The sequence below is a fragment of the Rhizomucor pusillus genome (genome assembly GCF_041956525.1).
Source record: "Rhizomucor pusillus strain CBS 183.67 unplaced genomic scaffold VTP01scaffold_28, whole genome shotgun sequence".
In the NCBI taxonomy this organism is placed as follows: Eukaryota; Fungi; Mucoromycota; class Mucoromycetes; order Mucorales; family Lichtheimiaceae; genus Rhizomucor; species Rhizomucor pusillus.
Genome location: NW_027192170.1, coordinates 53,577 through 74,821, shown reverse-complemented (window position 1 = coordinate 74,821; position 21,245 = coordinate 53,577). Strand labels below are relative to the sequence as shown.

Here is a 21,245-nt window from a genome sequence, read left to right as displayed (position 1 = left end):
GGAATGATATATGCTTCGATCTTCTCGCTTTATTGAGCAAATCCAGAGAAAAATGAAGTTTCTAGAAACTGAAATACGCATTAAAACCACTAGCGTACCATATTATATAAGCTCAGATCTGGAGCGAAGGACAAGATGACGCGCGAAGTGGGACGGATCATATATCATTTCATAGGCGTCCTTCAGTTTAGTGAGGAATTTCTATTACAGACACAAAATACAATATGTAATGCCTTTCTTTGTGTCTTTGAGCATATGTAATATTAAGGTTACGTAGCAAGCCGAGATACTCGACTGCTTTCCAATATCCCGGATCCTATGAGCCTGAAACCCGGCGACGTACCTGAAGTTAAGGATTATCTGGGAAACAAACATTTTATTGGTGCGTCCTATACTTTTGATCCAGCAGCTAAAGTACTGTGTATTTGGCGAGGTCGCTACAAATAGATGCAGGAATGGTGCATTTACATTGAAATTCAGAGGAAAAACAATTGTTTTGTCATTGGAAGCTGGTTCGGTATTGCCGCTTCCTGTGGCCACCCTAGACATCTTTGAAGCTGCCCATACTCGGCACAGAGAAATTTCCTTGACGCTATAGGTACATTGCAAGGCAAATGTAACGTAAACTGATAGTGTTTTCTTCTTCTTTGAGGAGGAGGATGATGATGATATGATTTGAACGCATATTAAAGGCATGAAGTGCGTTGGATGGAGTGAATGGTAAATCTATTCTTCCGAAACTCCCATTTAATCAATTAGTTGGACATCAACCGTCAATGCCACAAAACGGACATTCTGGGTTGAAAGCTACCTGAAATCCAAGCGAGTCATGTCACGCCATTGCATACTACTGAATTACTTTTTTTATTCTGTATGGTAACTAGAAGAAAAAGATTCTAAAAAAATAGCTTTACATTTTTATTCTTCTTTGACTTCACCGCAGTCGACAATCTCAATCTTTGCAGTGGGGCGACCGGACGGGGTGCCGTGCTGTTCCAACACATCCAAAAGCTTTATGCCATCAACGACTTGGCCAAACACGGTGTGGTTGCCATCCAGCCAGGGAGTTTCAGTGAAAGTGATAAAGAATTGGGATCCATTCGTATTGGGACCAGCATTTGCCATGGACAAGAGACCCTTGCCAGTGTGCTTGATCTTAAAGTTCTCATCGGGGAACTTTTGGCCATAGATGGATTCACCACCGATACCAGAGCCGTGAGTGAAATCTCCACCTTGAGCCATGAAACCAGGGATAATACGGTGGAAGTGGCTGTTCTTGTAGTGCAAAGGCTTGCCCAATTGACCTATGCCCTTTTCACCGGTGCACAACGCGCGAAAGTTCTCGGCAGTCTTGGGCACAGTGTCGTGGAAAAGCTTGAATGTCAAGCGACCCGAGGGTGTGCCGTTGACGGCAATGTCGAAAAAAACTTTGGAAGCCTTGTTGCCAGCTGACATTTGTTTCAATAACCCAGTTAAAGATAAATAATAACAAGAAGCAAAGCGGAGAAGAGTCTATTGAATTAGATTACTGCTTTCTGCGACTAAAAATATCAATAATAAAGAGCAAACGACCATTAAAAACGCTTTCAAGCAATAAAAAAGGACGTCACCGCGGTTTTTCAATTGCCGATGTTTAGAGGTCAGGAAGGTCAAGTCCATAACACTTCCTCCACACACACTTGACAAGAAGTCGTTATGAGCGTTCTCACCAGTGCTTCTGGCTTTGCTGCTTTTGGTGTTCTTGTTCGAGCATACGCCCTTGCTCTTCAAAAGCGTCCCATTCTCTCTGGTAAGAACACCTCCCGTTTGATGGCAGAATCTCGCAAACTCGTGTATTGACATGCCCGCCTTTAAAAATGAAGACGCTGTTGGCTACGCCACTGTCACTGGTGCATTCGGCGCATTCGGCTACTGGATGAGCGGCATCGTCGACAACCAAAACGCAATGATTGAACAAAAGAAGGAACAGCTGCTCCAAAACCGTGCACGCGCAAAGGAACTCGCTGCCGCTGCTGCCGCCGCAGAATAGACGTATTACATGTATATATTGCGTTTGCGACCTTCGTTTGTCCCCTTTTTACTGCCGTCCTCAACAACCCCGGAAAAAGGAAAAGAAAGAATATATTGCTCTCTTTGTATTCTCTCTTTCAATAAATCCAAGTACTGGAAGAAGGAAAAGCAACCCCAGCTTGCCAGCATCATTTACTATTCGAGCGACAATCGCGAACTGAGGAGGTTACATGCTTGCATTTAATGGATTTCAATCGATCTTGAAGGCTGTTTTCATGTATTTTCTGCCACATACAACTGCAGCGATGCTAAACAGCGTCCACAGTATGCCAATGATAAGTTCTACAATTTGATGCGTTTTGGAAGTGACAAGAAATGTCCTCAGCACCGGTGCATCCCATCTACGACCAACATCGTTGTTAATTGGAAAAAGAATAATTTACCGTTTCAACTTACATGCTTTCAGTCCACGCTGCTTTGGTGGGATCCACAACCGTCAATTTACCTGACGATTCATCGTATTTGAGCCCGGTTCCGTACGCATCGTGGTAAGCAGTTACTGTTTTGACGCATTGCTGCTTAATACAGTATTCCCCTGATTGACAATCACCGATTGTCTGGCACTTCGCCGGTTGGCCAGAACTGTCGTTGCGTGGAACTCCTGTCACTCCACCGAGAAAACTAAACGCAAAGCGTGGCAGGAGCTGTGGTTGAGGATTTTTGAAGTTAAATACAGATGAATAATGACTGACGCGAGAGATACTCGAAACTAGAACAAAAAAATAAATCACTAGGTGCAAGCGAAAATACACTTATCTTTGTTCTTACCATTGAAATAATTCTGCATATAGCTGCACGAAAAGTTCGAGACTAGGCACTCCATCAAAACTTCCACTAATGTGCAGTTCGTAGCCACAGGAAGACTCGTATTCGTTCCGGAAGCTTCAGCGTAAATCGCTTGGGATACAGACTTGACAACGCCGCAAATCGATTGAGATACTTGGGATACGAGCGGATTGTCGTCGAGATCGCTGTTGTAGAACCTAGATTGGTCGGTGTGAAGATCAAATATTTGCACTTAGCATCAAGTAAACTGTGATAGGAACGGCTGCTTGTATATACCTTGATACTTCTTTTTGATAGTCGGTAATCACGACAGTCTTGATGTTGCGCCTTTGCGCTAGAAAGCTCATTGCACTGCTCGGTGGAAGCTTTCGCTGAATGCCATCGGAATATGCAGGTAGAATCTGGGATCCATTGTTGGATGCACTCAACTGCTGCAGCGAATTAACCAGCGATTTGCTTAGTGATCCATCGTCAACGTGCGCCCAATATCCATTGTTATCTACATTTGTAACCGAATTGAGCTCGATGATAGTTTCGATGTTGTCAATATTGATGCGTTTAAAGTCAAGACTGCGAACGCAAGGATTCGTGCACGGCGTATTGCTGAATGGGCACGGTACAGCCCTTGACGCATTCGTACATTGGAATGGTTGCATGATATCCTGGACGAATCGCTGCGATCCAGCAAAGCCCCATGATTCTGCAGAAAAGAGGGTATATACAATGTGTTTTGGAAGTGATGATAATTCCGGAACTTTGCTGAGTGTATCGGCAATGGCCAAAACTGCTACCGTGCCCGAAACGTCGTTGTCTACGCCGAGCGTGAGGTCGTGGAACAGAGAACGGCTATCTAGGCTGCTAGCCACTACAATGACTGGTTTTCCGTCGTCTGCAGACATATCAACTGATGGCGTAGAAAATACAGAAATGCCTCCAACCGCCTCGCACCATCCTGGAGAATGACAATCAGTTTTGGAGAGAAAATACAATCCATCAAATATACATCAAACCTCGTCTCAGGCATGTCTGCGAATCCACGGCTGCCCACATGAACGATTCAAGCCCTGCGCCGTAAAGCGGGTAATTCGTGTAACTCGCATTTTCATTAAAGGACACGCTCTAGCAACAACCGGTTTAGTGCCTGGCTTTAACATGCTACGCGTATGTATGAGACTTACTGTCATTATCTGATTGTAGACCTGCAAGGGCACACCGCTGACAGGATTAACAGCGAATATGGGTATATCAAAAGCTTCCTCGATGAGATTCTGGCCCTGAGGATTCCACACGTATTGATCCGGATCGTCCGCGTACAGTCCATACTGACAGTTCGGGCATGTCGAGTCGGGGGACCATGGTGCAGAAGCAATATCTTCGTCCGTCAAGGCAGCGCGTAGCAACACGATCAAACCGCTAACGTGTCCACTTTGACTTAAACCAACAACGTTGTCCCTTGATAGAATATTATTGTCAAGACAATCGGGCTCAGGCTTTCTTCTCTTCGAAAAAAATGTACCTTGTTAATAGATGATATCCTAGTACAACGCTGTATTTCTCGGATGATTGCGGCGGGCTGGAGATAATGCTATCGATATCTTGCTGCGACTTTGCATGGTATAATATCCCATTTGCGGCTTCTCGAGCTGTTTTGGATTTGCTTTAGTTGATATTGAGACAGCTTTGCAAGGAAGGTTGTCCAGATTACCTTGACAACCAATAACGCCTGACGCGTTCAGCAATCGCACGCATGGCCAACTGTTGAGATTAGTGTAAATGTACGGGTACAAGGCCGTTGCAATGTCCTGTGCTGCGATTCGACCCGTTCAGTTCCTGTGCGGTTCTCTGTCAAGAATTATCGTTGTATTTCAAGGAGTATACCTGCTGCAGAGGCTATCCATAGCGTCAGCAATAGCAGTAAACATGCAACTTGCATATGTTGGAAAAGGAAGGGACGTCAAAGCGGGGTGAGCATGAAATCGCACGCAAGTCGCACAAGCACTATCAGACCTAAAACCAGCTAGATTAAATACGATAGACTATTCATTTCACGAAGGAAAAGACAGAATTATGTCTACATTTGGCTTTCGAGCCTGACATTTTATTACTATTTCGTAAGTGCGAGTGTATGATATTATCGTTTTGCAAAGAAGGTCAGATCCATCGTCCGTACATCTTTCCAAGGTTTACCGGTGCCTGAACCAAATAAATCAACAAAAAAGAGAATAGCAGCTCCACAACTCGAGCTTACCTCGTTGTTGTCCGAGTTTGCGTGCTGATAAGCCTGAACGCTGGCGTTTCAATAAATCTTGACCAGACTCATCCATTGATCGTTTGTTAGTTGGTGCTGGAGGTATATTTGGGCTATTTACAGGTTCATCCAGGGACATGAATGATGCTTGCTTTTTTAATTGTTGGGCTGCCATCCAAGTCGTATAAACATCCTCGATGCTAATCCCTCGTATCAGAAGATTGGATTCGCACGGTGGTGAAGATGATGGCGGTGCTATAGATGTCGGTTGCGGTTCTGGCTGCGGTTGCAGCAGTGTCGTCGTGTCCGTGTTAGCATCGTTGGATATGTAAGGTTCCAATTGTGGATCAGGAGGGAGTGGATCCAATCCATAGTCAGAGTCATCAATGTTATCTTGAGCTAAAAACGGACTAGGTCGTAATCTCCATTGAATAGGATCCGACAATTGTTGATCTGCGTCGTTATCTGCAAATGATTCCAAAAGATGGAATTTCGGGTTCAATATCAATGCATGGAGCACAGAGGACTACAAAAGAGTTAGAATCAACAATTGTTTGAAGGAAGCTAGCAGCGACAGAAAGTTACCTTGTCGTAAGCGCGCTGTAAACCTTCCTTGTCTTGCCGCTGCGTAATGTATTCCATAATCTGATCAGTTGTAAGTTGCGGCCGTTCCTGAAATGCTTCTACAATCATTGCTTCCAGACGACCATCCGCATCAATCTCGCGCAAGATATCGTCTTGGGAGGAGGTTATATCTGTTTCTGGAGCATCGATGGATCGGTTCGATATTGGTTCAGGTGTCGTGGATGATGAGTCCGGAGTCGCGGCAGTGCTGATGGGTATACCACCATTCGCAGGAAGTATGAATACAAAACGATTACCGAGTATCTCGATGAGTGACCTGAGAAGAAGATTTAGTATATAACATACACCATGTCTGCGACAGATCAAGCACATACCCTGTGGTTAAAGGCACTGGACTTTCCTTTGGTGTTTTCCAATTATGGTTGACCTTGACTCCATTTTTACCGTGGACACGCAGTTCCCACCTAATTCGTTTGTTGCTGTAACGGATTTCCGCGTGGAACCGAGACACGTCGCGTTTGTTGGGTCCAAAGTCGATATCGACGTGTGCTCTCTTTTTGCGGCGCGTTCTCGGTGCTTCCGGCCCAGGGCTGCGACCAAGGACAACGCGATCGGTCGTTATGTAGCATGTCCAGTCGGCACCAGCGAGTTTCGGGTATCGATGAGCAATCTCGGGAGCTACGTTGGGTGTATTCACTTTGACATCACTCGAGTCGCTGGATTCTGTCAACAGACTAAGCTCAGACTCTCTGAACTGATTTATGCGTTAGACTACGGTCAGACGTAAACATGTCTTGATACGAACTGAGTGAGTTGGTTGCGAGGAAAGCTGTTCTGGAGGTTCCCTGCACATCCAGAATTTACATTGAAAGAGGGCAGTGTGAGAGGAGCCTTGTTGGTACGACAGCAGCGGCGGCTTCCCAAAGAAGAGTTGTTCGTGGTTGCTATTGTCCACGCTGTGACACAGACTTTTGTTTGACATGCTTGACCTCGTGTACGCTCCTGCCACGCTCAACGATCTGGACGTAGTCCATCAGCTCGAAGAAAGCTCGTACCATCCCGATGAAGCTGCCTCACGCGAGCAGCTGGCCAACCGCATAAAGTATGCAGAAACTACTGACCCGAACCTGTTCCTGATCGCACGCCGAGCTGACACTGGCGAGATTGCCGGCTTTGTGTGCACAACCCTCACTACGGCACCGCTTGTTACTGACGAATCCATGAAGACGCACGAACCAGAGGGAAAGACTGTCTGTCTGCACAGTGTCTGCGTAGCACCTAGCGCCCGCCGCCAGGGCGTTGCCACTGCCATGCTCAGATATTGGATTCAGCTGTTACAAGATAGCAACAGATATTCGCGCATCGCCCTGCTTAGTCGACCCAATCTCCTTCCCCTCTATGGATCTGTGGGCTTCAAAGACTTAGGCGTGAGCGAAGTTGTCCATGGACCGGATCCATGGTACGATGCAGTACTAGATTTCAGGCAATAACAATTATAATAATAAATCCTATTTTAGAATTCAACATCTAGATCTGCATCTTGATCTAATAACTGATCGTTCTTGTCAATAACACCAGCAATCAGGTTTCGAAAGAGCCCCATGCTTGGATACAGCGAATTTCGGTAGTCGATATCGTACCAGGCATTGATCGCAATCACGCCTTGGTCTCCTTTTTGCAGAACTTGATGAAACCAAAGCGCTGTGCATGAATGGCTCAGTATATGAATGCAGCTCTTTGATCAAATCTATCTAGGACGTACCTGGAAGATACAGCATTTCGCCTTCATTTACGGTAATTACAATGGGTTTTGCGTGTTTGAAGCGTGGATATTTTTCGAGGTCGGGCTTGAGAGGATCGAGAGGTATCCAGGGCGTCGAGCTAGGCGGATCCAGAGGCTCGATCTTGAGCTTTTCTCCATCTTGTACGGGTTTGTAAATAGCGTTTGGGTATATAGATTCTAAGGGTATGCATAATCATATTTGTTAGTATATCGATTGATGTAAGCTATCCATATTTAAGCACCATGCAAGCAGTAATACTCTGTAGGTGGAAGAAGAACAAACGTTTTTTGACCGCGAATAACGGCGTAGCAATTTTCATACGGATCCTTGTGGAGTGAGGTGGTGCTTTGCTCGTTCCCCATCCAAAAGTTGACAGCATCGGGGGTTTTGCCTAGTGCTTCGCTGCACCATAATATTTCCTCTTCAATGTCGTCTTTCAAAGTTGAGAACTCTGTGTGAAGGCTATCATTCTGCAGCGAAATGTAATGCGCATTTCTAGTGTCTATTTTTCCTTCCATGATATCGAGGAAATCGCTAAAAGGCATTGATCGTTCGTATGGCATGACGAAATATTCTTTGGCTGTTTCCGGATCGTACGTAACGGCGTCTGCGTATCTTGTGGAAGGAACATATGATACGTGAGCGAATATATGGAAGTAAGTCAAGATTGTTCAATGCTTTACCCGTTGGGTGTTGCTAAGGATAACAGGAGCATGTTATGCATACATGCATTATTTTCCCAAGTTCTTTAGCTAGAACTTACTGGCCACGGTAACAGTGTGGTCTCCCATTTTTTCTTTCAAGTACTCGTTTGTCCACAGCCGTCGAGCTGGCCAGTGATCAAATGCTCGTTTGATAAGTGCCGGTCTATTTGGATGGACATTTTCCCGCAGAAACTCCAAAGCACTCGGTGGTTGCTCGTATACATTAAAGTGCGTTCCATTGATATCTGCATGCATGAATGGAACCGATAAGTTTGCATCAAGGAAACAGGCAATATTCGTCCATATATACCTTGATATTCCTTGATAAATTTAACCAGTTGCTCTTCAACGACTGACTCTGGAATCATTTCTGCTGTTGCTGGAAAAGGATGCAGGATCCTGCCTCGTCTGGCGTGAATTTTGGGAGCAACTCTCAGCCACCGGAATCTGGATCGATTTCATTAACAGCCTGTCCGCGCACATCCGACGAATCCTCCTCTTCATTTTCAATATCTCATCATGGTACGTACCGTCATGACTCTACTTCCATTGTTGCGAGGGAGATGATTTTTGGATGGAATGGAGGGATGGATTCTAACGATGGATGGATGGATGGATGGAATATAGGGTCGCGTCAGAACCAAGACCGTCAAGAAAGCCTCCCGCGTCTTGATTGAAAAGTACTACCCTCGCCTCACCCTCGACTTCCAAACCAACAAGCGCATCTGCGATGAGGTCGCTATCATCAGCTCCAAGCGTCTTCGCAACAAGATTGCCGGTTTCACCACCCATTTGATGAAGCGCATTTCCAAGGGTCCCGTCCGCGGCATTTCCTTCAAGTTGCAGGAGGAAGAGCGTGAGCGCCGTGACAACTACGTCCCCGAACAGTCTGCTCTCGACACCACCGCTATTGAGATCGACCCTGACACTGAGGTAAGGTATCCGTTTTTATATACGTTTCTATTTTCTCGACACAGTTGGAGGGGACCATTCTCGTATGCACAGTATTAGTGGGCATTGTTGGGGAGGGGTCCCTTCCGTCCATCGTCGAAGGATTCACTCTTTTCTTGTAACCTTCCGGTTGGATCTTTCGATGGCCAATTTTTATTTTTTCGGTGTCAAGATCCTACCGTGCAGTTTTGTTAAATGTTTCTTTTTTCTCTGGTGTCCGTTTACTCCTCCCTTCCTGGACGTAAATGTGCATCTCTTTTTTTCTTTCTATACTGTAGGAATTGCTCAAGTCGCTCCACTTTGAAAACTTGCCCGGTGTCTCCGTCACCGCTCCTGTCACTGCTTTCGCCCCCAAGGATACTCCTCGTCCCCGTCGTCGCGACGATGCTCGTCGCTAAAGTCGATTGTTCCCGCAAGGCCAGAACAAAGGCGATTATCGTCTTGTCTCAGTTGTCAATAAAAAAGAGCTAAAAAAAACACACGTGATTGTTCCTTGTTGTCTTCTGTAAAGATCGTTAGCGTAGAACGTGGAATACAATGAACGATTTTAATGCATCATATTCTCAGTACACTGATAACCAAGGATGACTTGCTTGTTCATTGTGTGTGCATTGCAAGGCGTGGTCAAAATCGACAACTTTGTGAGCTTTGAGATGAAGGCTAGCTCTCGTATATATACGCTTGAACATGGCGCGTTCTTCTGCTTTTCTAGTGAACTCCAACGCTTATGCAGCACCATTTTGCTATCCCGGTTATCATCGTAGCATTCCTTTCATCTAGTCTGCAGGCTCAGCAACAGGATGCTACTCTTCCCTTTGATCCTCTCGGTCACTCCAATTTTGTGAACTACTGGTGAATATCTGACTATCTTCTTGAAGTAATGGATGGAAACTGACAAGGATATGCATTCGAAAGGGGTCAAAATTCGGCTAGCGAATCTGGACAGGACAGAAGCGCCTGGCAAAAGGTACGTAAATACACATTTGTTTTATTTATGCTCTCTAAAGTATGAGCGATGTTTCTTATTACATATGTACTCATTCTATCACCCATTTTAGCCATTGTCATTTTATTGCCGGGATGATACGGAGAATATCCTCGTAATTGCATTCCTCTATCAATTTGGTGAGTAACTCGATATGTATCCATCAACACACTGGACTACTATGTTAATACGTAACTGTTTTCCTGCAGGTGGCAACAGCGAACTACAAATTGATTTATCCAATGCAAGCGATAACTGCACTCTGTTTGGCAGTACTCAGCTCTTGAACTGCCATCACATGGAATCAGGTAAACGCTTCTGCGGGTGAAGTCTTACCTATACGTTTTAGTACATATTTGACTTTTCTTCTTCTCGTTCAGATATTCGATACTGTCAGTCCCGAGGCCGAAAGATACTGCTATCTTCGGGAGGCGCAGCCGGGTCCTATGGAATACGCAACGAAGCCGAGGGCGAGCAAGTGGCGAAGGATCTGTGGGACATGTTTGGAGGAGGGACAAGCAAGACTAGACCATTTGGAAACGTTTCTGTTGACGGTTTTGATCTGGATATCGAGGCCGGAAGCACGCAAGGATACTCGGCGCTCGTTAAACGATTGCGTGAGCTGTATGGTAAGATAAATCACTGCAAGCGACTTTAACTGGGAGATCTGACGGACAATGACGGTGCATGCGGAAATCTTCAGCATCAGATAAGTCCAAAGACTATTACATATCTGGTGCCCCGCAATGTCCTTTCCCTGACCAGTACATGTCTGATGCCCTCACCAACGCATGGTTTGACTTTGTCTGGTAAGGATAAAACTTAACTGGCAGTTTGTGCGATTGCGTCTTATCGAGTTTTACTGTTTACAGGGTACAGTTCTACAACAACGTTAGTCTTGTTCTGTTGAAAGTCAAGTTTCTGGGTATTCAACTCACTAACTAGTGCTTTGTGACAGTATTGTCAGCTGACCTCCACCGAATTCAACTATGACGAATGGGATGAGTGGGCACGCACGCAATCCGTCAACAAGAACGTCCGTCTGTTCCTTGGAGTTCCTGGAAGCAAGGATGCAGCAGGATCCGGTTACGTATCGTATGACAGGATTACACAGACCATCAGTGCTTTGCATTCAAAGTACACAAGTTTCGGAGGTGTTATGATGTGGGATGCTTCAGCAGCATACACGAACACTGAGGATGGTGAACTGAATTACGCCGTAGCTGTTTCTCGGTTTCTGCACGGGTATGTTCTGAATCGATTGATACAGTATAACGTCATACTAAACTCATGAAATATACGTACTGCAGCTTGGAACACAGTAAGAACTCGGCTGGCAACAACCAGAATGCTACCAGTAGAACTACAACCAACGCCGCTACTGTTACCCCCACCAGGTCTGCTACAACTGTTTCGACAACACCCCTGGCTCCAACATCCACTCCTACTGCATCAGCTAACAGCACCTCAACAAAGAATGGTAGCAATGATGCAGCATCAAACATGTCTTCTACTGGAACACAAATTGGCTCTATCTCGGCCAACGCCGTTTCCACCACATCCGCAACATCCGAGCTGACTACAAGGTAATTCCTCCATGATGAACATGGATACTTATCAGATCTTTAAGTATCACAGGAATGTTAACAACAGGAACTATGATATTTTTAGGGCGACGCCAACATCATCCGCTGTGGTCAACGGTGCCGTATGCTCTAACAATTGGGCTTGCGTTGGCGACAAGTTTGCACAGTGCGTGTATGGAAAATGGATCGTCCGACCATGCCCTGGTGGTCTGGTATGCCACGAGATCGGTGCCGGCACTTCCGTGTATTGCGGATACCCTGCTGCGTAGTTTTCGATACCTCAAGCTGCTGGTCAACTTTAGGCTGCATACAGCAATAAAGCCGCATTGTTTTCTCAAATTATAAACCTCGTTTAAAATAGTACCTCCTTATTACCCTTGAGAGGCCTTACCTACATACACCACTGTCGCTGTCCTCCTGAACTCAGTCCTTTTCTAGGAGGCCACTTTAGCTCCATTTTGTTCGTGGTTTGTACAGATTTCTATTCGCTCCTGGACGAAAATTTGCATCTACTAACGTAAATAAAATGTACATCAAAGTTTAAAGTATCTCATTCAGGAAGAGGCTAGCCTTGGCTAGTGAACCCGCAGCGCATTCTGTTCAAAAAATTATCTTTTCTTAGAGAGTCGATTGCTTGTGGATGTAATGGATGAAAGTAAGAAGAGCATTCGTGATCGTAAATTATCAACTATAATTATACAGCAATTGTTCTTTGGTATCTACTTTCTGAGTGTCAAGCAGGATTTAACAAGAGCGATACGTAAGAACGTCAACTTTGCTTTTCATGCATGCATATTCCCTTAGAAAGATGGCAAAAGGTTAACTCCTGCAGAGACGCTCCATTGAAATTCTTTTATAAACCCGGACTACTAGCACTATCCATCAATATCTGTTATCGACAAGCTCTAATCCGTTATCTCATGACGATACAATCAAGCCTCCTTGCTGCCTTTACATTCTTCCTCTCTGCGGTTTCGGCAGCAAATTTTGAAGTCACCATGTATCTGACCAAGTGACCAAAGCTGAAATACAGATCCCAGATATCAAAACGTCAATCGCACTTGATATAATTGAAGGCAACGCATATATACCGGGGGAAGGGACCTACGGCACTGTTAAGATTTGGGATGTTTCTACTTTTCTACTTTCAATGGACCTTGCCCGGCAAGGGTTTTCAACGATAATAAAGATCTGTGGATTATGATGCAACCCAATGATTCAGTCAGCGTCGTAGTCGCCAGGTTCCATGGCTCGGGCCTGGCGGGAGTTCTGCAAGTAGTAGATGCGACGGCAAAGGCAGTTGTACAACAGCAGTTGGTCTAGTTTCGCAAATGCCACAATAAATACGCTTCATCGTGCGTTTGATAACATGTATACCCATGGTTATTATTATGTATGTATTATGTATTATAACAAGGTTACTGGATAAATATCTATCTGGATATGTATTCATTTGCTTTCTCGTTTGAATTCCGCCGGCTTCTCACTCTTGCTTTTTGCCATGTGTATAAGAATACGACGGATATTGAGAGCAGTCACAACATCACGATTCCAAACCGTACTACAGGTTTTGCACCTTAGTACAGCGTGGATCTTCGAATTTGTCTTGTCCTGCAGGTTTTGAAGACTTCTAGTATGACACTTGGGACAGATTTGTGACGACAGATATTCATCGGTTTTAAGTATAAACGTCGGTGCCTGCGATTATCTTTTAGCTCCAAGTTATAATTGGATTGATTCACCGTTACCTTTCGTTGCAGTGCATATTGTTTCAAAGCATGAAACACAGATTTGGTGGGTGCGGTGATCTTGCCTTTCATTGATCCGCTGAAGGATCCGTCACCGAAAGCAACGACAACGGGTTTCTCCTTTTCAGTTGCAGTGTCCCATGGACTCTCTGCGTGGCATCCTTGGTTTTGGCGTGTGAAATCGAGAGAGTGTGAAGTTACTTCACGGTCTGGACGATATTTGTCGCTTCCACCTAGTAACCGCTTAGCGATCTCCGCAAGACCTTTCTGCTTGTTTACATATGACTTGAATTTGAGTTTATTGTATCTGTCAAGCAAGATGATTAGAATCTAGTCCAATGAACGAAATGAATGGATTTAAGTTACTTACCTAAATTTGCGATGATAAAATTCACATATGTTGTGATAGTGGTTCATTCGATACTCGATGCTTTCGACTAAACTTTGTAAAGAAGCTGTTTTTACGGAAGGAATGGCGTCCACGAGTTCCTTCGTATCAGGAGATTGCTGCATGTACTTGTTTCTCTTATCCATGGCTCGATTATATCCGCAAAGATAATAATACTCTTTTGCCGAGGTCTGTCGAATTCTGTGCGGTTCATCCACAACACCATCAACAGAGGTGATAATATCTATGACGCCTGGATCGACCGACCATACGATGGTGTCTGGATCGTCGATGATTTTTCGGATGCTGTCAGGATCTTGCGGTTGATATTCCTCCTTAGGCTTCTTGAAAACGAACATCAAGTCATAACGATCCGTGATGATTTGATTCCTGCATTTGAAGGAATAAGACTGCCCAAAAATATTGTTTATAACTCAAATATTAAACTTACCAGAAAACTCTTTTGTCAGTCTCTAGGCTCTCCAATGCTTTGCAACCGATCTTTGCCATGTCGAATATACGAAAGTACTCTTGCTTAGCAGTTTCTTGAGTCACTTGACCATCCTTCTTGGTTCTCAAACCACTATCCAAAAGCAGCTTTGAAAACGCCTGCAAGTCCACAGACACATGCCGAGCTTGAAAGTTGTACAGCGGGAGCAAAGTGAAACGTCGTGCTCCTCTTGGATCTGTATATTTCAGTGGACGAAACGTCCATTCTTAAGTTCGGTAGAAGTTTCTTCAATGAATGTCTTGATATCTTTCATGATCGGTTCCGGCAACGGTGCAGTGAATGATTTTGGCAGAACCAACGGTTTGTGCAGGTTAATTGCGTTATGAATTTGTACTTTCAGGGACGAGAACAGCAACTTTGATAAGTTTGTATGATTGCTTAGAATCTGTAGGAAATAGAGATGGTTGTTAGTAACATTTCGTAAACCTCTAGATAGGCGTACTTTACGAACCTCCTGAAGGTTTCTGTGTATGAAAGCCTTGCTTGCTGTTTCTTCCGGCTGATCATCCCTAATGAAAACTGTCTGTTCCATGCGCTGCAGTACTTTGTGTAGCCAAGGTAAGTACAAATGCGGTCTTGCGGAAAGTGCGCTCTCCGATAAATCCTCGACACCGATCTCCTTTTGGAGGTCTTTCGCTACTGCTTCAACCTTGTTTAGTTGGACCTTGGTTAATTCAATTGAGTCAAAAGTCGGTGTAGTATCCGCTGATGTACACCCTTCATAGACACGCTCCGCGATTTTGCGTCGCTGTGCTGTACTCAGCCCGCTGATGTAATATTGGTCCTTCTCATCGGATAGTCTTATAAGGAGATACTGTACAGTCTTTTTCTGGAAGTTTGCTGCGACGTGATTCCTTGTATTCTCTTCGTACTGTTTTGCCGCCTGCGATATCAAAGTCCTGAATCCTTGTGATCTGAAGTTCCTTATCGAAGGATGGGATTTGATCCTGGAACTTTTCGAAAGCCTTCTTGACATGATCGGGCACCTTGGTCCCCTGACCAGTGACAACTGAAAAAAGGCTGTAAACCAGTTCGTGGTCGATAAATGGGAGCGGCTTTTGTTCATTTAAGAGAGGCAGGAAATAGTAATTTGCAAATAGGGCGCCGGCATAGGTGACATCTGTAGCATGTAAAACGGCCTTCTGGAGCACGCGCACGAACTCTGGATACTTGCATGTATTTGCAATGATGTCTTGATAACGCTGGTACGCTTGAATTCGGCTGTATATTTCCTCTTAGGCTTGTAGTTTCTGCATGCCTTGTTACTGCTGCGGGAATGGCCGGGTTGCTTGCAACTTGAATAAATCGGTAGATCGTCGTCTAACTTGTTATTTGCTTTTCGATTCTCTTCTTTGGCTTCGTATTTTTCTTTCCGGCGCTTGTCAGCCTTTTCGAACTTGATTTCATTCTTATTCTTTCTCTTCTTCTTGTCTATGCTCTGGTTAATATCAGTATTTGGAAGCTTCGTGCGAATAAACTTGCCTTTACTTTGGACGGTCTGTTTGTTTGGAGTGATTGCTAAAGAATAGATTGAAACGTGAGCCCTTGTGGGTTGGTATTTGCTATATGTTGAATATATTACTTTTGGAGGAGGATGGCGCAGCCTGAAATCGTCGTCATTGTCTGCGTCAGCTATGGGTCGACGTACATTCAAATGAGTGATTTCAGAAAAGAACCTTAGGACCTCTGGTAGTACTCACCTGTATCTTTGGCTGTCATCATCCTTTTCCTAGTGGTAGGCTCGTAACTTGAGGATGTTATAGTGGCTATTGTCTATAAGTATATAACCTGACTTAAAGTGACTATTCCCACTTCACCATCTTTACCCTTCGCTTTTCTTTTTCGTATGATAATTAGTTTCTGGAAATCGTCGTCGCTGTCCGCATCCTCCGCATCCGAAACTTGTTCTGTATGTACCATGCCATCAGCCAGAGAAGCAAATACAACGCAAGACAGTATGAACATACCCGTGGCTTTCTTTTTGCCCTTGTTACGGCCCATTTTGTTTTTCCATAGAAATGAAACAGGAGTGAAAGACAGGATGGCGTGGAATTTTAACATGCCTGCTTTTTATCTCCTTCGAAATTATTCGTTACGTAGCCCTCCAAATGTAATCAACTCATTGAGAATTATAGAGGTATAATTGTCCTACTGTCATACGGATATATATGGTGACTGTATGAATGCAAACCCATTATACTATGATGATATTCACGCAAAGAAATAAGAGAGGAGCAACATAGTTCAGCGGACCAAAATCATTCTCATCAGGCTTTCATGTATTATCTGACAAGTGCTTTAGCGGTCGCTATGCTCCATGCACTTGCCTCGCTGCACTCGTCCTCGCTAATCGGAAATGTTTTCAGTGGAATCCGCATTAAATGATAACCTCCCTTGGCCTTGATAAACCGCATTCTCCAGCGGTTTGCATCCGCTGCGCTACTGCAAGCACAGGGCCGTCGAATTTCCGGTTTATTCAGACCAGCGCTCGCATGCTATGCTGCTTGAGAGAGAATACCAAAATTCAGGTACTTGCTTTATTCTAGCTTGTTTAGTGACATATGCATGGAATCATTCGAAATCGCTTGCATAACAACAGCGCCGGCTATGCTTGCAATTTCCATTTCGACGCAGAGGGGTACCAGTCAATTCGATGATATCAATATCATGAGGTAAATATTTCCAAAACTAAGGAAGACTACATTATCTGAAGAGTATTCATAGTGGGCTAAACCTTCTTTGTTACTCATTTTGTTCTTGCTCTGTCGATCTATTGAAACGTGGGTTGTGCGGGCACAAACGACTTGAGCGTTTCAAATGGCCTGTTCGTCCATAGCTGTTGCAAGAACGTCGCGGGGAAGAATTTGGATGCTCTTGTATGAAGTCCATTGTTGTTCTGAAAGAAAGACTCAACAAAACGCAATGTGAAAATAGTAAAAAAGCCTCTTCCCAACTGCATATAACCTTCCTCGCTTGTAAAGAGTGTATCACCTTTTATGCTTGATGAAAGAAATGTTTCTCACGACCCACAGGCAGCCGATGATAGTTGCGAGGGTGTTTTGAGACCATACTCAATTTGCGAATTAGCTGGCAGAAAAAACGTCGTGACTAATTTTGCAAAGCATAAGACGATGCAGCAAGTCTGCTCATGATTGGGAAAAAATCAGGAAGAACCTGGATGTTTCTTGTCCCCTCTAGTCGCATAAAATAGCCTATGAAGAAAGGAGAAGAGGACAAATCATCCAACAGGGAAGATTGTTCAGCCAATAATCAATATAGAGGGAAGCAGTTCTAATTTTTTCAGTTTGAAGGTATCAACCTTATTGAAGTGCACAAGTGACAAGATGTGTAGGATGGCTATTCTAGCCCGACGGTATTCTCATCTGTCCAGCTCATCAATCAAGGGTCCCCTTCTTCTTGGTAAACGAAGCAACGCACAGACACATAAAGGAAAGCTAACCGAAGTAGCTAGATGAGAAAAGAAGAATAATTGGCAGTATTTATAAGCACATGCTTTACAACTAATGACTGCAAAGCAAAGGAAGATGAATAAGTAGTATAAATATGAGCCAAAAAAGGATAGCACAAATCAGATACGATGACTAATGCAAGCAACTTCGCTTTCAATGAGCAGCGTATGTAACACTGAAAGAAGACGGAGAGAGAAAGAGAAAGAGAGAGAGGTGGGAGGACGGAGAAGGATAAGACTAACAGCAGAAAGGTTTGTATAATGCAAGGGTAACTAAATGCGGCAGTACCCAACATCGATGGCTTTAGCCAAGATGTAAAGTTTGGTCTGTGTACATTGCAGCTACGGTACTGCCCTTTGTTTGTTCATGCAATGAACAACTCAAGTTCGGTGAGCAGCCGATGATGACGATGAGGACTTTCTGTTCTTTTTGTAGCTACTTGAACCGTTCCTGTTGCGTCTTTTGACAACATCTGTCTTTAGGCTGAGAGGCCGCACTACGCCGTGTAGTTTATAGAATAAACCGCATGCGTTACAAAGCGGCTCTCCTTGAGAGTTCCTTCTCCAGAGAGGAGTATTCACAGTATCGCAATTGCTGCAGCGAATTGCGCCACCATCTGCGGCCGTTGCTTGTTTCTTCTTCCTAGACCTGCGCGATGACGATGCTGCGGCTCTCTTTCTTGACTTTTTTGATTTTCGTCGCGAGCTTGCAGCCGAAAGCGTCCAGTCAGGATCGTCGCTGTCATCGGCTTCTTCTTCTTCTTCTTCTTCTCCGATGCCGACATCTGGTATTTCTTCATCGTTTGTATCTTGTTCTGTATTGCTACGGCCATCTAGGTCATCAAATGATAGCTTTTCTTGCATATGCTGGTGTTTGCTTGAAGATGATGAAGATAATGACGGTGATGATGACAGCACTTTGTCACTGATGATGTTTTCGCCAATTTCATCCCATGCTTCAGCAGTAGCACAGTCTTTTACAGGGGTTTCTTTATGGCAAAGTGCTGGTGAATCTGTATCTATTTCTTGTATATCCTGTGTGCTTTCGCAACAAGCAGGAGGAGAACGAGGAGGGGACGCCCTTTGATCGCCATCTGTCACGTTGTCCGGTTGGTTCGCCCACAAGTCATCGAGACCCTGCATGATATCATCAGCGCCACAACAGTCTAGAGCTCCGCTTTGGACAAGCGAGTCTAATGGGCCTAGAGAGAGTGTTTCTAAAGGATCAACATGGGACACATAGTTGCCTATAAAACAACCAATTAATAATCAGGAATAAGTTTAAGTTGAGAGGAAAGAATAAGCTTACCTTCTGACGACGCATCGCCGACGCTGCCGCTACTATTATTATTGCCGCGAAGGTGCTCGTTATAGCCATCACTATTCGTTGTTACTGAGAATTCAAGTTGAGCAATGTTTTTGTCCACGTGAAAAGGTTGCGCCGCCGGAGAGTTCATCATTGGTTGAGGGTCAAAAAACAGTCTATCATGACTTTGAGGAAAAGCGCATGGGAGAAAATCGCTTGCGGAAACATCGATGGGCGTTAAAAGAGCGGATGTTGGCGGTGTCAGATGGTGTGGATGAGAAAGCAGAGCTGCTGCCGCCGCTTCGCTCGTCGTCAAGACCGGTTCGGCTGTGCCGGCTGCGCTCAGTGGGATGCTCGGGTCAAACGCCAAATATGGCTGCGGGTATTCTGACAAGATGCTTTGAGGCAGTGGACATGCCAAGTCAAAGTAGACTGGATGCGCCTGCAAGGAAGGTCCGCGGTTATTATCTTGATGGCCCTGGATCTCTGGGTGCTTCAGCATATTGGAGAGACGACTGGTTGGGTGGGAGCAGGAAAGGGAAGAGAAGAAAAGAAAAGGAGAAAAGAGAGAAAGAAAGAATAGTACACAAAATTCGATGGAGGATGGTTGCCTTGCCTCGGACAATCCATCAGATAGAAAATTGTGTGCCAGGACTCTGAAATGACGGCAGCCAGCCAGCCATGAAGCCAGCATTGAGGCAAACTGCTTGTGCAACCTCCGAAACGAAATTTTCAGTCACAACAATTTTGAATCTAAAGTCACTCAACATGACCATGCCTTTCAACAACTTGCTCTCTCGACTGCGAGGCTTTTTTATTGGCCCATCTGCTGTCTTTTGAGCCAATTTACCCTTCCAGCGTGAAAAATGGCTCTTTAACCTACATCCATTCATTGCAGCAGCAGCAGCAGCGGCGGCGGACCACCTGCTCACCCCGCTAATTGCTCCTCCACACAACGCAGCAGCTATGAAAAATCCGGGAGCTACTGGACTGGGCAGCAAAAATTGCGCAGGAGATCGTCAAGCGCTGGTTCTTTGCATCACAGAAAAATATCGGTTCTGCAATAAACGTCGGCTAGTAAAATATAGTAATATTATTGTACTTACCACAACTTTTCGACTCAGAACCACGATGGATTTATTGCGAATTAAATGCATGGGTGATCACATTGTGCATACATACATGTCCTGAGACAACCTTTCATTCGCGTGAGATGACCGTTTATTCGTCCTCCCATGTGTCGGTCCACAGGCAGTTAGCGCATTGACGTAGCTTGACATACAAAGCAGTGGGTGCTAATACTAGCTTCCTGCTTTGAGTAGATTTCACTGGAACAAGCCCAGCAATATATTAAAAAAAATGGAGCGCTGCGACGAGACAGTTCTGGTGATTTGCTACCCAGGCATGCTTGCAGCATTGATCGCGCGGAAAACCTTATTTCCAGTAGGATCTATTAGTGAACCGAGGAAGGAAAAGCATGAATGAACTTGAACGGGTACATGCATCTCTTCTCTGCTCAATAAGAGTAAAAGTCGACTAATCTTACAAACGACTCTTGTTTGATAATCACCACAGGATGCGTTATTTTACGAAATTAAACAGACTCGCGCATGAAAGCCGCTTATTCGGGACGGAGATGGTAAACTGCAATACAAACTTGAATGGCTAAACTTCTGGTCCAATACAATATATGTACCTAGAACGTGACGACTGCTTAACGGTGAAAACATGCGGCGCCAAACGCGAATCTACATATAGCCGGCTTAATGCCAACTCCATGGCAACGATAAAACCAAGCAAACCTTTAAATTAAACGCTTCCCATTCAGTCATTGTTTGTAGCTTCGAGAATAAGGAACTCAGGTATTACAGGCAACATTGATCACAAAGGATATTTAAAGGATGATTTGTGTGCAAGATGCCTAAAATGAAGTTGATCATATGAACTTCTTTTTGAGTTACTGGGATGCCTGAACTCAATATCATTGAAACTTTTAGTTTTCTCTTCAATTATTTTCAATAGAGAGTTTATGACAGTTCGATCGTCTGGTGGAAGGGGAGCCACGATGACTAGATGTAGTCGTCCTTAGAAATGTAGTTACTATCGTAATCGATACAGTTCCTC

At 44.5% G+C, this 21,245-nt stretch overlaps 10 protein-coding genes across 10 annotated transcripts; 4 read left to right on the top strand and 6 right to left on the bottom strand.

The window, feature by feature from the left end:
• Nucleotides 1–918: 918 nt before the first annotated feature.
• On the bottom strand, nucleotides 919–1,455 carry VTP01DRAFT_6040 (uncharacterized protein; the record flags this gene model as incomplete). The annotated part of the gene is made up of 1 exon (XM_069384898.1): nucleotides 919–1,455. The coding sequence occupies one exon, from the start codon at nucleotides 1,453–1,455 to the stop codon at nucleotides 919–921; it is 537 nt and encodes a 178-aa protein (XP_069234740.1).
• A 240-nt stretch (nucleotides 1,456–1,695) lies between these two features.
• VTP01DRAFT_6039 (uncharacterized protein) lies at nucleotides 1,696–2,029 on the top strand (the record flags this gene model as incomplete). Its single annotated transcript, XM_069384896.1, has 2 exons — nucleotides 1,696–1,789; nucleotides 1,863–2,029. 2 exons carry the CDS (start codon nucleotides 1,696–1,698, stop codon nucleotides 2,027–2,029), a joined length of 261 nt encoding a protein of 86 aa, XP_069234739.1.
• A 231-nt stretch (nucleotides 2,030–2,260) lies between these two features.
• Nucleotides 2,261–4,789, bottom strand: VTP01DRAFT_6038 (uncharacterized protein; the record flags this gene model as incomplete). Its single annotated transcript, XM_069384895.1, has 9 exons — nucleotides 2,261–2,411; nucleotides 2,467–2,779; nucleotides 2,839–3,053; nucleotides 3,133–3,808; nucleotides 3,867–3,975; nucleotides 4,035–4,308; nucleotides 4,373–4,499; nucleotides 4,562–4,663; nucleotides 4,735–4,789. 9 exons carry the CDS (start codon nucleotides 4,787–4,789, stop codon nucleotides 2,261–2,263), a joined length of 2,022 nt encoding a protein of 673 aa, XP_069234738.1.
• A 198-nt stretch (nucleotides 4,790–4,987) lies between these two features.
• VTP01DRAFT_6037 (uncharacterized protein) lies at nucleotides 4,988–6,542 on the bottom strand (the record flags this gene model as incomplete). The annotated part of the gene is made up of 5 exons (XM_069384894.1): nucleotides 4,988–5,049; nucleotides 5,105–5,630; nucleotides 5,690–6,005; nucleotides 6,064–6,443; nucleotides 6,495–6,542. The coding sequence occupies 5 exons, from the start codon at nucleotides 6,540–6,542 to the stop codon at nucleotides 4,988–4,990; spliced, it is 1,332 nt and encodes a 443-aa protein (XP_069234737.1).
• Nucleotides 6,543–6,669: 127 nt separating this feature from the next.
• Nucleotides 6,670–7,179, top strand: VTP01DRAFT_6036 (uncharacterized protein; the record flags this gene model as incomplete). Its single annotated transcript, XM_069384893.1, has 1 exon — nucleotides 6,670–7,179. One exon carries the CDS (start codon nucleotides 6,670–6,672, stop codon nucleotides 7,177–7,179), a length of 510 nt encoding a protein of 169 aa, XP_069234736.1.
• Nucleotides 7,180–7,202: 23 nt separating this feature from the next.
• Nucleotides 7,203–8,545, bottom strand: VTP01DRAFT_6035 (uncharacterized protein; the record flags this gene model as incomplete). Its single annotated transcript, XM_069384892.1, has 6 exons — nucleotides 7,203–7,390; nucleotides 7,452–7,649; nucleotides 7,715–8,088; nucleotides 8,157–8,169; nucleotides 8,237–8,422; nucleotides 8,488–8,545. 6 exons carry the CDS (start codon nucleotides 8,543–8,545, stop codon nucleotides 7,203–7,205), a joined length of 1,017 nt encoding a protein of 338 aa, XP_069234735.1.
• Nucleotides 8,546–8,696: 151 nt separating this feature from the next.
• VTP01DRAFT_6034 (40S ribosomal protein eS17) lies at nucleotides 8,697–9,526 on the top strand (the record flags this gene model as incomplete). Its single annotated transcript, XM_069384891.1, has 3 exons — nucleotides 8,697–8,699; nucleotides 8,805–9,110; nucleotides 9,407–9,526. The coding sequence occupies 3 exons, from the start codon at nucleotides 8,697–8,699 to the stop codon at nucleotides 9,524–9,526; spliced, it is 429 nt and encodes a 142-aa protein (XP_069234734.1).
• A 329-nt stretch (nucleotides 9,527–9,855) lies between these two features.
• Nucleotides 9,856–11,968, top strand: VTP01DRAFT_6033 (uncharacterized protein; the record flags this gene model as incomplete). The annotated part of the gene is made up of 10 exons (XM_069384890.1): nucleotides 9,856–9,980; nucleotides 10,044–10,095; nucleotides 10,187–10,253; nucleotides 10,323–10,421; nucleotides 10,494–10,742; nucleotides 10,817–10,922; nucleotides 10,986–11,025; nucleotides 11,081–11,358; nucleotides 11,424–11,699; nucleotides 11,767–11,968. 10 exons carry the CDS (start codon nucleotides 9,856–9,858, stop codon nucleotides 11,966–11,968), a joined length of 1,494 nt encoding a protein of 497 aa, XP_069234733.1.
• Nucleotides 11,969–13,148: 1,180 nt separating this feature from the next.
• On the bottom strand, nucleotides 13,149–16,347 carry VTP01DRAFT_6032 (uncharacterized protein; the record flags this gene model as incomplete). Its single annotated transcript, XM_069384889.1, has 10 exons — nucleotides 13,149–13,397; nucleotides 13,448–13,754; nucleotides 13,818–14,225; nucleotides 14,287–14,444; nucleotides 14,540–14,731; nucleotides 14,789–15,099; nucleotides 15,167–15,556; nucleotides 15,643–15,978; nucleotides 16,047–16,112; nucleotides 16,173–16,347. 10 exons carry the CDS (start codon nucleotides 16,345–16,347, stop codon nucleotides 13,149–13,151), a joined length of 2,592 nt encoding a protein of 863 aa, XP_069234732.1.
• A 1,849-nt stretch (nucleotides 16,348–18,196) lies between these two features.
• On the bottom strand, nucleotides 18,197–19,623 carry VTP01DRAFT_6031 (uncharacterized protein; the record flags this gene model as incomplete). The annotated part of the gene is made up of 2 exons (XM_069384888.1): nucleotides 18,197–19,062; nucleotides 19,125–19,623. The coding sequence occupies 2 exons, from the start codon at nucleotides 19,621–19,623 to the stop codon at nucleotides 18,197–18,199; spliced, it is 1,365 nt and encodes a 454-aa protein (XP_069234731.1).
• Nucleotides 19,624–21,245: the final 1,622 nt, after the last annotated feature.